Here is a 15,424-nt window from a genome sequence, read left to right as displayed (position 1 = left end):
GAATTAATTTAAACTTAAGGCCCAATGAAACTTTTAAAGTTTTTGGGTTTTTTGTTGTTGTTATTTAAACTCTAAAATCTTGCAATGCGTAATAGCTTTAGTTAAAGCTTAGTTGTACTACTCTGATTGGCTACCTGGGGCACAATTAGGGCTAAGGCATCAAGTAACTTTTTTTCGGAGGGAAAAAGGAATTGCTTTTCTGTCCCTCAGAAGAAAACCAGCAGTTTCTTGAGCTTGTATCTATCAGGGCGTACCTTAGTGTATGCCAAAAGCTTCATGAGCCTCTGTCATTTTCACATCTGCTGATAAAAATCTACAGTGAACTTTCAAAGAAATTGTGAATTGTTTTTTATATGATTATGTTCTTAAAAGTGCTTTTTTTGTTGTATGTTTGGAAAAGCCTGGCTATCTCTTACTATTTTTTAATAAAGCAGATGTTCTCTTTCAGAATTTTACTATTATTACTTTATTTTTAAAGTTCAGTTTATTTGAGAGAGAGTGTGCACAGGGGAGAGGGACAGTGGGAAGGGCAGTGTTTAAGCAGACACAGGGCTCGATCCCACAACCCTGAGCCAAGACCAGGAGTTGGACATTCAGCCACCCGTGCCACCCAGGTGTCCCTGTCAGAATTTTAAAGCCTTCTTTAAAATGTTTTTTAGAAATATGTGCTTTATATTTAAGACTTATTGAGATTCTGAAATGTATTTTTAAGATGAGAGAAACCATCCCTCTCTCTCTCTGCCTGCCTCTCTGACTACTTGTGATCTCTCTCTGTCAAATAAATAAATAAAATCTTTAAAAAAAAAAAGAATAGAGAGCCCAGGGGCGCCTGGGTGGCTCAGTGGGTTAAGCCGCTGCCTTCGGCTCAGGTCATGATCTCAGGGTCCTGGGATCGAGTCCCGCATCGGGCTCTCTGCTCAGCAGGGAGCCTGCTTCCCTCTCTCTCTCTGCCTGCCTCTCTGACTACTTGTGATCTCTCTCTGTCAAATAAATAAATAAAATCTTTAAAAAAAAAAAAAAAAAAAAAAGATGAGAGAAACCAGGCGCCTAGGTGGCTCGGTGGATTAAGCCTCTACCTTCGACTCAGGTCATGATCTCAAGGTCCTGGAATCGAGTCCCGCATTAGGCTCTCTGCTCGGCGAGGAGCCTGCTTCCCCCTCTCCCTCTGTCTGCCTCTCTACTTACTTGTGATCTCTCTCTCTCTCTCTTTCTGTCAAATTAAAAAAATGAATAAATAAAAAGAGAGAAATCCTGTGTGTGTGTGTGTGTGTGTGTGTGTGTGTGTGTGTGTTTTCAAGATTTTCTTTATTTGAGAGAGTGAGTGAGAGCCCAAGTGGGGGAGCAGCAGGCAGAGGGAGAAGCAGGATCCCCGCTGAGCAGGGAGCCTGTATGTGGGACTCGATCCCAGGACCCTGGGATCATAACCTGAGCCAAAGGCAGCCGCTTAACCAACTGAGCCACCCAGGTGCCCAAAAGAAATCCTTTTTACTTAGGTTAAACTTTAAAGGGATACTCTGCTTGTGGATCCTAGGATAGGAGCTTCTAATCTGGGTGGATCAACGAAATGATCATCTGTGTAACTGTTGATCTTGCAAAGTTCTTGCACAATTTTCCTAAATTCTTTGACTAATAGTTTCAATATTTTAGGCTAAAGAATCATACTCTGTTTTGGTTATTTTCATTTGTGTTCTGTACATTTCTAAATCAAGCATAGCTGATTTTTCCTGATAAAGTTAAATATGGAGTAGAAAGTCTGTAGTGCAAGCTAGACACTAAAAAAAGAACTTTTTTTTAAAGTATTTCTAAGTAGTAGTTGACTTAAGTGTAATTGGATTAATTTTCCATTTTAGGACTTGAATGCTGTTGCATTTAGGTTTAAAGATAAAGAGAGGCCACGGGGCTATACCTCTAAGATTGCAGGAATATTGCATGTAAGTTTGTTATTTTATGTATACATTAGTATATAGCGTATTTTTGTGATCCTGCATATATTACCTTCAATACTACATGAATGATAAAAATGGGAACTGTAGTGTAAAATTTCAGATGTTGTGGCAACCTGGCAAACTTTGATGTCAAACCATGCTTAAAATCTTAATTTTCATCACCCTAAAAATTATCATCTATAATATTTTTCATTACAGAGGGATTTTGTTTCTTGGATTTAAATATTTTAAATATTTTTCAATTCCACAATGTATCAGTTGCTGATTGTTTGAAAGCTATATAGATCATCTACTGGTCTCTATTTCTGTTGCTACTACCCTAGTCTGAGCTACCATCATTTCTTGCCTGGACTACCATTATAATCTCTTACCTGGGATCTTTGTTTTCCCTCTTGTTTCACACTATAGTTTATTTTTTCAGCCTCAGTAATATTTTGAAAACCAAGATCAGATTGTTTGTCTTCTCTGTGTAATCCTTCAGTAGTTTCCTATCAGAATAAAATCCAAAATGTCATGTTGGATTACAAAGTGATCTGCCTGACTCTCTAACCATGTTCTATATGACTCCCCAACCCATCTCCCTGTTCTCTTTCCCCTCCAGCTGTACTGGCTGCCTGCTTGCCTAATCTTCAAGTGTTAAGTTTATTCTCCCTCGTGGAACCTTTTACATTAGCTGTTTTCTCTACCTAGAACTCTTCTCTCTCGTCTTTGCATGGCTTGGTTCTTATTTGGGCTTCCACTTAAGTGTGTCTTCCTCACAGAGACCTTCCCTGACCTCTCAGTCATGTCCTGCCCCTTTGCATTTCATAGCACCTATCACTATAACAACACAATTTGTTTATTGTATGCCTCCCTCCTAATTAGAATATAAGCTCCTTGGGTCCAGTAAGTGAAGGGGATTAAGAGTGCATTTACCTTGATGAACACTGAGCAATAATATAGAATTGTTGAATTACTGTACATCCGAAACTAATGTAACACTCTGTGTTAACCAAACTGGAATAAAAAAAACCAAAACCTTAAAACTCTGGTCACTCCCTCTCCTAACTTACATGTTCATTGTTCTGTATTTTAGTTCAGCTTTGAGTCTTAATCCCCAAATGAATTATTGTTATTATTAACTGCATTATTTTATACCAAAATAAATAAAAGGAATATAAGCTCATTAGGGAGCAGGGACATTATCTGTCTTGCCTGGCACAGAGTAGATGTTTGTTAAGTATTTGTTGAACAAGTGACTCAGTCTGTCTCAGAATATTGGAAGTTGCTCTTACTAATAAAAAGCCACTCCTCCCGCAGCAACTTTCTAAATGCTTTTCTAATTTCATTCATAGAAATTTGAGAGGAAATTCTATTTGTAAAAATGTATGTACCTTATGGTAAGAATCCTACAGGTGTTAGCATTTCACTATCAAATTTTCTTCATTAACAAGGATTCAGTTTTTAGCCAGAAATATTACACTTTTCCCCGAAAAAATTGTGATTTTGCTCTCAATAATGTAAATGTATTTGGGGATTAACTGCAAAATCATCCTGCAATAGGAAACTGCTTCAAGTGTGGTAAGAAAGAAAAAGGAAATTTTTCCAGCTGAGTAAAATTTAGTTGAAGGAGGATGGGGGGGGATGTAAAATAATGGGTGTAAGTGTTAGAGATTTGTTTGCTTTTAATAAGTTAAACTCTGTAGTAGCCTTGCACATTTCATTTATCTGTTTATTTTCCTTTTAATAAGTATTATCCCCTAGAAGAAGTGCTCACAGCTGAATATTTACTGGAAGAATTTAGACCTGACTTAATAGAGATGGTTCTCGACAAACTCAGACCAGAAAATGTCCGGTGAGTCACTCTATAGATTTTACTGCTATGTACTATATTTTCAATAATGTTAGAAGCTGAAAATTTGGAACTGTGAATAATACGCTTTTAAACTTGTTATGGAGCATGATTAAAGTAGAAAGAATAGTATGGTGAAGCAATACCAAACATCAGCAAATCAAAACATGACCAGCCTTTGTTATCTTCAAACACTGCTCCTGACTCATTTTTCCTCCACTCTAGATTATTTTTAGGAAGGACCTCTAAAACATGAAGACTTTTAATTTATTATTTATTTATTTATTTTAAAGATTTTATTTACTTATTTGACAAAGGGATCACAAGTAGGCAGGTGGGGGGCAGGTGGGGAAGCAGGCTCTTTGCTAAGCAGAGAGCCTGATGTGGGGCTCCGTCCCAGGACCCTGAGATCCTGACCTGAGCCGAAGGCAGAGGCTTAACCCACTGAGCCACCCAGGTGCCCCAAAACCATGAAGACTTTTTTTTTGAAAAAATGAAGCAAGGGGTGCCTGGGTAGCTCAGTCGGTTGGGCTTCTGACTCCTGATCTTGGCTCAGGTCCTGACCTCAGGGTCCTGGGATTGAGCCCGCATCAGGCTTCATGCTCAGAAGGGAGTCTGTTGAGGATTCTTCCCCATCTCTCTCTCTTTCTCATTCTCCCACTCATTCCCTCTCTCTCAAATAAATAAGTATTTTTTAAAAAAAACATAATCATAATTTCATTATCATGATTAAAATGTAGTAATAGATCATCTTAACCTGACTTCATCCCAACTCAAATCACTGTACATATCTGGCTTCATAAACAAGTGAGGACACCCTCTTTTTTCTTAAGTGGAAGTAAGGATTACAGTCTCAAAAGCCGCCTCACTGACCAGTGATTAACCAGGAGATGAAAAGTTGGAGGAGCTCTCACAGTAACAAAGGTGTTCTTATTAGAGGAGGTTCAGCCCTACAGAGCTTATGAACTATCCTATGATATTTCTGCCTCAAAATTGAATTTCATCCATGTTTTCCAAAGTGAAATAATACCAGAAATATATTTAAGGAGCACATATTTTGCATTTTTTATTTTTCTCCTCTGTTAAGCACGTATTTCCAAAATTCTCCTGGGAACATGGAGATTGAGTAAATATGTTTTTTAGAACAGTCATTTTATGAATAAAATCAACAATCTGGCTGAAGATTTTAAAGAAGAAAAATCCTTCTGATCGAACTGTTCCATCAATGTCTTTTTCCTAGTTACCATCGTTTGCATTTTTCCAGACATGTACTGGCAACAAACGATGGGAAAATTAAAAGAAATATTATTGGTGGGGTGCCTGGGTGGCTCAGTGGGTTAAGCCTCTGCCTTCAGCTCAGGTCATGATCTCAGGGTCCTGGGATCGAGCCCCGCATCGGGCTCTCTGCTCACCAGGGAGTCTGCTTCCCCCCTCTCTCTCTGCTTGCCTCTCTGCCTACTTGTAATCTCCATCTGTCAAATAAATAAATAAAATCTTAAAAAAAAAAAAGAAATATTATTGGTAGTTGTATAATGTGATAAATATGATAAAATGACATAGAACTCATTCTGTGTACACATTCTATCAAATACAGTTTTCCTAGTTTGGGTATTTTACTCTGATTAATGTAAGATGTAACCATTGAGGGAACTGAGTGAAGAGTACATGGAACCTCCCTGTATTATTTTTGTAACTTCTGTGAATTTGTAATTATTTCAGACTTGAAAGAAAAAGTATTTACAATAGCAACAAAAATGTAAAATAACTAGGAATGAATTTAATCAAAGATAAGCAAGACTTCATCATACAAAACTACGAAACAGTGCTGAAAGAAGTTAAAGACCTTGTTAGGAGACTTGCTATTAAATTTTTTCCAGTCTGATTCAGAAGCTCTGTGTAATCACAATAAAAATCCTAGTAGCCTTTTCTCCTTTCAGTAATTGGTAAATTGATTCCAAAATACCTATGGGCATACAAGGGACCTGGATTATCCATACACCTTTTTTTTTTTTTTTTTTTTTAAATATTTATTTATTTTAGAGTGAGAGCAGATGTGGGGCAGGGGGAAGGGCATCAGGAGAGAGACGGGGAGCCCAACCGGGGACCTGAACCCAGGATCCTGAGATAATGACTTGAGCTAAAACCAAAAGTCAGATGCTGAACCAACTGAGACACCCATGTGCCCAGCCCTAACATCCTTGAACATAAAAACAAAAGTTGGAGAACTCAAGCTACTGGATTTGAAGGCTAACTATAAAGCTATGTTAATTAAGACATTGTGCATTGGCCTGAGGATCAAAAAGAAATCATTAGCATAGAACAGAGTCCAGAAATAGGCCCACACATACATGCTCAGATGATTTTTGTTGTTGTTGTGGTAAACACATGAAATTTACAGTTTTAACCATTTCTAGGTTTACAATTCAGTATTATGTTCATATTGTTAAATATATTCATATTGTGCAGCAGCTCTCCAGAACTTTTTCACCTTGTAAAACTGAAACTGTGCCCATTGACCAACAAGTCCTCTTTCTCCCTCCTACCGTCTCCTGGTAACCACCATTCTGTTTTGTTTTCATGAATTTGACTACTTATTACATAATATCAGTGAACTCATACAATATATCTTTGTTTCACTTAACATAATGTCTATTAGATTCATCTGTGTTGTACTATGTGACAGAATTTTCGTTTTTTTTTTTTTTAAAGTTTTTATTTATTTATTTGACAGACAGATCACAAGTAGACAAGGGAGGTAGGCGGCAGAGAGAGAGGAGGAAGCAGGCTCCCTGCTGAGCAGGGAGCCCGATGCGGGGCTCGATCCCAGGACCCTGGGATCATGACCTGAGCCGAAGACAGAGGCTTAACCCACTGAGCCACCCAGGCACCCCCAGGATTTCCGTTTTGCCAAATTAAATCTACAAATATGGCTATAAGGTCTTGGTTACATGCCCTGCTTAAATCATAAGTAAATCTTTGCTTAGGAGTTCTTGCTGAATCCATGCAGGTCCTAGGATACTGTGTTCTTGTCTAAATGTTTGGTAGTCTGATAGTTCACTGGAATTTTATGAGAGGTCAGTGCCTATGGCTTATGGTTTTTTAGGCTCCACTCCTTTCCCTTTCTGAAAATTAGAACATTTGTCCATCTCCATCTTCTGCCACTTCTTTCATCCTCTGGTATTTCTTTTCTTTCTTTCTTTCTTTTTTTTTTTTTTTTAAGATTTTATTTATTTGTCAGAGAAAGACATAGCGAGAGAGGGAACACAAGCAGGGGAGTGGGAGAGGGAGAAGCAGACTCCTTGCTGAGCAGGGAGCCCGATGCAGGGCTTGATTCTAGGACCCTGGGATCATGACCCGAGCCAAGGGCAGATGCTTAACGACTGAGTCAACTCAGGTGCCTCACTCCAGTATTTTTAAAAGGTGGTGGGCAGTGATTCTTCTGGAATTTGTTAGTTGCCTAAGTATCAGAGAATGTGAATGATCTGCCTGGAGATGTGAATTCATTTGAATTACTTGGCTGGCTCACTCAATCCTGGCCCGAGTTTTGACCACCTTTTTTCTGTTGTTTGGTCCACCTTTGCAGTTTAAAGACCCATGTTTTTTCTTTTTTCTTAAAGATTTTATTTATGTATTTGAGGGAGAGAGTGTGCACAAGCAGCAGGAGGGGCAGAGAGAGAGGGTGAAGCAGGCTCCTCTCTGAGCAGAGAGCCCAATGTGGGCCTCAGTCCCAGTACCTGGGATTATGACCTGAGCTGAAGGCAATTGCTTAATGGACTGAGCCACGCAGGCACCCCGGCCCATGTGTTTTCTAAAAACAATATAAATAAGATGTTATTAGTCCTGTCATCTGCCAGCCTAAGACCAGTGTATCACATTTTGCTTTAGGTCTTATGTCCTGTTGGATTATGAGGTCCTTCCAGGTAAGAACTGTGTTTTTTTCAGATTCAAGTTACCAAGGGCTCAAAAAAAGGTGGTTGACTTCTCTAAGCCTTTAGCCTAACCTTTCTTGATTCCTTCTTTCTTTAAGAAACCCCTTTAAAAAGTGTAGCATGTTTCATGAACCTCAATTTCTTCAGCACTGTAGCCTTCCTATTACAATTCTTTAAGGCTTTGGGTCTCATCAATAAATTTTTTTTTGTACTTTTTTTCTTCTTTGAGGCATGTTTTTTGGAAATAGGATTTGATATCATGATACAGTAGAATTCTTCCGGTAGAAGGATAGAATTCATCTACTTAGAATCCTTATTTAAAAAGTAATGAAACCGAAGCTCAGAGGCTTGCCTAATTTAGATCTTAACTGTGATTTTGGCAAGATCTCAAAGAAAATGAGTCAGAGTATTGACCACAATCCAAGTTTCTGATGGCCAGATCTGTACTCTCTGTACTAATTCTGTTTGAATTCATCACAGTTACCTGTGAAGCCTCTCCTCATTCTTGGATGTCTTTCTTTGCTCTCTCAGGAATTATTTGCCAAAGTCTCATGAGAATCATGTCTGGGGAGCCATATTCCTGATTGTCTATAGTCAGGATGTTTCTTGTTTCTGAAAGAGTCCTGTCCAGCCATAACAGCTGTTCATTTCCTCTGAACATTTCTGAATGGCTGACTTGAAGTTGGTAGTGGGCATTCATTCTAGCCCACTGCTGTAAGTTTCACTGTAAGTTCACTGCTGTGAGTTTCAGTTTGAAAAGAAAAGTTCTTGGGGCGCCTGGGTGGCTCAGTGGATTAAGCCGCTGCCTTCGGCTCAGGTCATGATCTCAGTGTCCTGGGATCGAGCCCCGCATCGGGCTCTTTGCTCAGCGGGAGCCTGCTTCTCTTTCTCTCTCTCTGCCTGACTCTCCGCCTACTTGTGATTTCTCTCTCTGTCAAATAAATAAATAAAATCTTTAAAAAAAAAAAAAGAAAAGAAAAGAAAAGAAAAGTTCTTTTCTCTCCTTTTTCTAAGGACCATATAGTACTGTATCAGCAGCCAATTCTTTGTGGATAGAATTAAAGAATAGCCTGGGTGGCTCAGTGGGTTAAGCCTCTGCCTTCCGCTCAGGTCACGATCTCGGGGTCCTGGGATCGAGCCCTGTGTTGGGCTCTCTGCTCAGCAGGGGGCCTGCTCCCTCTCCACCCCCCTGCCTGCCTCTCTGCCCACTTGTGATCCCTCTCTTTCCCTGTCAAATAAATAAGTAAAATCTTAAAAAAAAAAAAAAAAGCATTGTCACATACACACACTTAAAAAACTCGTCAAGACTATTTTTTTTTATAATTTTTTTGTCAAGACTATTTTTAAGCATAATTACATTTCCAGCAGATAGTCTAAGGATGCAGCAGTCTCTGTGCTAGTTTCTCTCAGCTGCCTGCAGTTAAATATTTTGCAGCTCTCCATGGCATACTTAGATTACTGTGCTTTCTCTTCCTTTTTTCCTAACTTAAATCTCTTACACTTTTATACTCTGGTTTGTAGATTTTGGTGTAAGTTTGATAAGTATATGCTGTTTCTCTTTTGTTATTCCTCTTGCTTACCTTTATTTATTTATTTAAGATTTTTTTATTTATTTACTTGACACAGAGAGAGAGGTCACAAGTAGGCAGAGAAGCAGGCAAAGGGGAAGGGGGAAGCAGGCTCCCTGCTGAGCAGAGAGCCCGATGCGGGGCTTGATCCCAGGTCCCTGAGATCATGACCTGAGCCAAAGGCAGAGGCTTAACTGACTGAGCCACCCAGGCACCCCTATTACTTATTTATTTATTTATTTATTTATATTAACATATAATGTATTATTAGCCCCAGGGGTACAGGTCTGGGCCCTGTAATTTATTTTTACATTGTCTTTCACTGTATGTTTCAGTTCTAAATTCTTCAGTGGTACACTAATTCTTGTTTTGCAAACATATCCCTCTTTGTTAGGCCAGTATTTGATGTTTGCCTTGTTTGAGGGAACTGTGTTCATCTATTTCATACTTACTTGCTTAGAGTAACATTTCAAATGTTACCCATCCACTTTACTTTGGCAGACAGCTGTCTAAATCCCTTAGGATTGTACCTGGCCAGTCCCCCTTTAGGTCCCCCTTTGTAACCTGGGCATTACTGTGCAGCTGCTAGTGTCTGTTGCATTTTGTGTCGGAAGTCATCCTCCAAAGCCTCTGGCAGTTGTCCCCGAGCTTTTTCACTTTCTCTCAGGACAGAGTTGAAAGTGCTCTTGTTGCAGGGGCCGTGTCCACTCCCAAATGAATGCTTCATGAATGTTTATGAGTTGTCATCAATCTCTTGTACATTGTTCTGATGCGTGGGCTGTCATTCAGGGAGACCAAAGCCACCAGTATAACAAGCTTGTCCAAAATCGGGCACCTTGTGGAAGAGAAGATGGTAATACCATCTATCTACCAAGTTATTTTACTTCCTAACACAATTTTCAGAGTTCTCCTTGAGACTTAGCGCATTCATTTTTTTAGGAAGTCCGCAAGAGTAGAAGCACTTTCTTGGGCTGAGTCTTAGCAGGTTCTCCCATGTATTGAAAGAAAGTCCTTAACAAACATTACGTGTCCTTCATATGGCCATGTGAGTTCTATATGTACCCTTTGTATACCCCTCAAAAGGAATTCTCAAAATGCCAACATGAACACTTCTTCTGGACACAGTAACAGAACTCTTCCATCCATTAAGCCCTATGATTCCTCCCTGGGTTTCTATGGAATATATTCTTTTTTTTTTTTTTTAAAGATTTTATTTATTTATTTGACAGAGAGAGATCACAAGTAGGCAGAGAGGCAGGCAGAGAGAGAGAGAGGAGGAAGCAGGCTCCCTGCTGAGCAGAGAGCCCGATGCGGGACTCGATCCCAGGACCCTGAGATCATGACCTGAGCCGAAGGCAGCGGCTTAACCCACTGAGCCACCCAGGCGCCCCTATGGAATATATTCTTATTCAGCATGTTTTTTTTTTTTTTAATTTTTAAAAGATTATTTATTTATTTGACAGAGATCCCAAGTAGGCAGAGGGGCAGGAAGAGAGAGAGAGGGAGAAGCAGGCTCCCTGCTGAGCAGAGAACCTGATGTGGGGCTCGATCCCAGAACCTGGGATCATGATCTGAGCTGAAGGCAGGGGCTTTAACCCACTGAGCCACCCAGAAGCCCCTCAGCACGTTTTTCGAACTGGTAGTGGTCAGAGGCAGCTAGGCCAGATCAGGAATACCATCAGCTGGGAGATTAGTCAGCCATACTCACAGAGAGGTTAGTCAGATTGCTTTTATCTACCCTACACCAGGCAGTAGGACTAAGTCCAGCTAGCCAGGTAGAGTATTTTGTCTAGAATAAATAAGAAATAGACAGTGGTTCTGATGGTCAGGCACTGAAGTTGCGAAGGTCCAGTGAGGAGTAGGAACACATTGAAAATGGATGGGTATTCGGTAAAGGGGAGTTTTCATTGCAAGTAGTGGGCTTTCAGCTGCAAGACCGACATTCAGAGGCTAGAATCAAACCTCTGAGAGGATGGGTAAGAACAAGTGGGAGAAGGTACAGGCCTTGTTACTTGAATTGTGATGTAAGGGAGAAGTGGGATCAGGGACAGGACTGACCTCGGGGCAAGGCATCAAGCTATTGGCCTCGAGCTTCTTTATCCACAAGATTCAAATAAGATTGGTCCCAGGCTGGCACTGAGTCTGCTGAGAGGACGGCAGTGATTCCCACTTTGATAATTACAAGGCAACAGAGGCAGAAATGTCCCTGATGATGCTGCAGGGGAAGGGGTTCTGCTGTGGTACTGAGCTGCTTTTGCTATGCTTCTCGTAATCTTCTGTTCACATATCTTTTGACATCATCTTATCTCTACCCTCTCTCCCTGAACTTATTTTTCCTTCTGACTTTTTTTCTGGGCTGTTTCTGTCTTGCCCTCAATGAAAGATTTTAATAAACCAGAGCACAAGTGTTTCTTGGTCTTGTTTTCTTTACCTCTAGAAGCATGAAGGCCAATGTACATGTACTAGATGCAGTTGATGGTAGTCTCTGGCAGGAAAAAAACCACGGAGCACAAACTTAGCAAATAATGATAAAAGTATGTTTTTGTTTTTTGGATCTCTGGATGAGCCAATAAGGGTGGGTTTTTGTTTTTGTTTTGTTTTGTTTTTCTCTTATCGTTTTTGTTAACCCTGGGCCTCAGCTGTTCCTGGGAAGGAGTACTTTGTTTTGCCTTTTTAAAGACTATTTTTCAACTGACTTGGTTCCATTTTTTCCCTAGCTACTCTTCTTTTAAAATTTTAGTCAGTAGCATTACCCACAAGATTCCTGCATGCAGTTTTTCACATTAAAAACGAAGGGCTCTAGCCAAAGGGTAATAGAGACTGTGATCAGAAGCCTCTATACTTGATTGCCTGTTTTGATTAAGCATTATTGGATTTACTGGATCTTAGCATGCTCTTGGATATTATGTACGTTTTCATGATTCAGGTTTTATAAATGCATATATATAACATGGGTTTATAGTGTTTGTTTGTTTGTTTCCACTTACCTTTAGGGTTGCAATAGTTTCCAAGTCCTTTGAAGGAAAAACTGACCGCACAGAAGAGTGGTACGGAACCCAGTACAAGCAAGAAGCTATACCAGATGAAGTCATTAAGGTAGGGTTCGCTCATCTGTGAATAAACTTGATGTGTGAGGGACACACAAGAGCATGAGCTTTCCACATCAGCCAATTCACAGCCCAGAGTATGGAGAGTGATGGCCCATGGCTCTCTGTACTGTCCTGAGCAAAATGAACAAGGAGATGGAGAACTAGAGCTGAGATTTTTGCATTAAGAAATGGCACTATGGCCACCTTCTCTTGTGTCTGTTAGATCAGCAGGGCTGAAAGCAGACTCCCAGCTTCATGCACTCAAGAGATCACTGAAGTCCAAAGTACACAGAGGAGGAAAACAGGCAAGAAGAGATGAAGTAGAGAGCATGAAAGACAGATAACAAGGGCTCCAGAGGCCTTATGGTCATTCTGTGTATACAGGTGGGAACGGACTCTGGATTCACACTGTCTTCACTTTAGGAGATGCTATATTGTATGCTATATGTATTTAGGAGATGCTATATTGTTATCTTGTTGCTCTTTTTTCTATGTAAGGGAGTTAAAATTTGCTTCAAACAGGCGTGTTTAGATAGTATGTTACCCCATTCGTCAGTAGTCCAGATTTTGTTTTTGAGTCTTTTCTACTTGTCTAGTGTTTTTTCCTTTTCTGGTTTTCATTGTCATTGTATCTTTGAGATTGTGTCCTTTATTCATGGGAAGACACCAGAAAGCCTTGCTCTGACTAGATTCTAGTTAAACTTGAGTAATGGACATTTCTTTTTCTTTTTTAAATGATTTTATTTATTTATTTGGCAGAGAGAGATATTACAAATAGGCAGAGAGGCAGGCAGAGGGGGAGAGGGAAGCAGGCTCCCTGCTAAGCAGGGAGCCTGATGTGGGGCTACATCCCAAGACCCTGGGATCATGACCGGAGCTGAGGGCAGAGGCTCAACCCACTGAGCCACCCAGGTGCCCAGTAACGGACATTTCTTAAGTGTACCTGTGTAATACAGAAAAAAAAAAAATAGTTTAAGAAAGTCATTGCTGGGGGCACCTGGGTGGCTCAGTGGGTTAAAGCCTCTGCCTTCTGCTCAGGTCATGATCCCAGGGTACTGGGATTGAGCCCTGCATCCGGCTCTCTGCTCAGCGGGGAGCCTGCTTCCTCCTCCCTCTCTCTCTGCCTGCCTCTCTGCCTACTTGTGATCTCTATCTGTCAAATAAGATAAATAAAATCTTTAAAAAAAAAAAAAAAGAAAATCATTACTGGTACTTCTCTGACATGTTCACAACATAGGATGAGATCACTGGAGCCTCTTTGTGTGGAAAAATACTCATTTAGCTAAACAATGAGGAATGCTGATCTCCCATGAATTAATCCATAAAACAGAAGAGAACCTCTAGTCACCAAACTCTGATAACAAACGTACCTCAAATTTTTTAAAAAGGATTTTGTTTATTTATTTATTTATTTGAGAGTGTGCAAGTGGAGTGAAGGGCAAGGGGAGGGGAGGGAAAGAACATGACTCGATCTCATGACCCTGAGATCATGACCTGAGTCTAAACCAAGAGTTGGATGCTTAACTGACTGAGCCACCCAGGCGCTGCCTGAATGGGAATTTTTTTAAAACAAATTTACCTGGGGGATGCCTGGCTGGCTCAGTTGGTAGAGCCCAAGATTTTTTTATCGCAGGGTCGTGAGTTCAAGCCCCATGTTGGGTGTAGAGCTTACTTAATTTTAAAAACAAAACAACCCAAATTTGTCTGGGAGTTTAGCAGTGAAACGATTTACTACGTGTTTCCCAGCCCCCACTGATTCAGCCATTTGGGAGATTTAAGCTGCTGCTCATAAACAATATGGCCAACATCCCCACCATCCTAGTGCCAAAAAACATAAATTCAGGGACCAAAATAGAACTGCAGAAACTACAAGGCTGTGCTAGTTCATCTGGAGAACAAATTACTGAACCCAGGATTATTGGCACTTGGTGGCCTTTTTTTTTTTTTTTTTAAATAATGAAATCTTATAATAAGAGTCCAACAGTCACTAACCTGTGATCTATCCCATTGAGCTTTCAGAACTAGCCCGTTGAGCATATCCAACCTACAGGTTGTATCCACCCTGTTGCACAATCCAGGCTTAAGACTCCGCCTTGTTCTTGACCTTGTGCTTGAATTACTGGTTCACTTGGAAGTTCACATGGTCATCTAAGAACAGTTGTGGACCAGGCCCTAAGGAGCAGTACTGAAACTTAGTAGTTTTCAGGCTACACATAAAAATAACCTAGTGCAGCTGGAAGTTTTATTCTTCTGTAAATGACCTGTTGTCTACCATTTGCAGGAATATATCCCTATACAATTATTCTTCCTTCTTTAAAGAGCTAGAGCCAATGTGATCTTCATATGGACTAAGTAGTCTCTCATCTTTCTGTAGCCACAGATTGCCCCCTAACCTCAGCCAGTCATTTTGGAAATATGTAAAGAAGAAAGATTACTAAGTACAAAATCTTGATTAATAGAGAGAACAGCTCAAGTTTCATGAAAAGCCATCAGTGGATCTTGGGAGTAGAAAAGAAAAGCTGTGTGACATTTAACCCCTTAATACTTGATATTAAGTGTGACATACTAGATATTAAGCAAAAGGACTGTTTTAAACTTTTGAATCCAACTTTAATTGCTTTTGTGTGTTTTTTCATTATTCATCCAGAAATGGCAAAATGCTGACTTGAATGGGAAATTTAAACTTCCAACGAAGAATGAATTTATTCCTACGAATTTTGAGATTTTATCATTAGAAAAAGAAGCGACACCATACCCATCTCTTATTAAGGTAACATGTTGGAATGGGTGATTTTTAAATTTAGGCGATATACCTATTACCTGGAAGAGACCGGAGAGATGATTTCTTGCATTTGGTACTATGTTGGTTTTGGGGGCTCACATCCTAAGAGCTACCGAAAGTTGTAGAAAGAATAATTGCAAGGAATATTAAGAGGCTAGAGGTGTTAAAGCAAACAAACTACTAAACAATTTAGAATCTAGGGTATTGTTTTCTTTGCAGAAAAAAAGTTAAGTCTGGACTACAATCACAATTTTTGTTTCAAGATTTTATTTATTTATG

The 15,424-nt window shown here is 40.0% G+C and overlaps 1 protein-coding gene across 5 annotated transcripts in view; it reads left to right on the top strand.

The window, feature by feature from the left end:
• The window catches only part of IDE (insulin degrading enzyme), a 113,447-nt gene that overhangs the window by 63,814 nt on the left and 34,209 nt on the right, over positions 1-15,424 (top strand). For all 5 annotated transcript variants that reach the window (XM_032312280.1, XM_032312279.1, XM_032312281.1 and 2 more), the window contains 4 exons: positions 1,851-1,931; positions 3,677-3,780; positions 12,268-12,370; positions 15,011-15,133. In XM_032312280.1, the coding sequence (XP_032168171.1) occupies positions 1,851-1,931; positions 3,677-3,780; positions 12,268-12,370; positions 15,011-15,133 (411 nt within the window). The remainder of the gene's footprint in view (positions 1-1,850; positions 1,932-3,676; positions 3,781-12,267; positions 12,371-15,010; positions 15,134-15,424) is intronic.

The sequence above is a fragment of the Mustela erminea genome, chromosome 14 (genome assembly GCF_009829155.1).
Source record: "Mustela erminea isolate mMusErm1 chromosome 14, mMusErm1.Pri, whole genome shotgun sequence".
Taxonomy (NCBI): Eukaryota; Metazoa; Chordata; class Mammalia; order Carnivora; family Mustelidae; genus Mustela; species Mustela erminea.
Note: the sequence above shows the minus strand (reverse complement) of the source record. Positions and strands in the feature narration are given on the sequence as shown.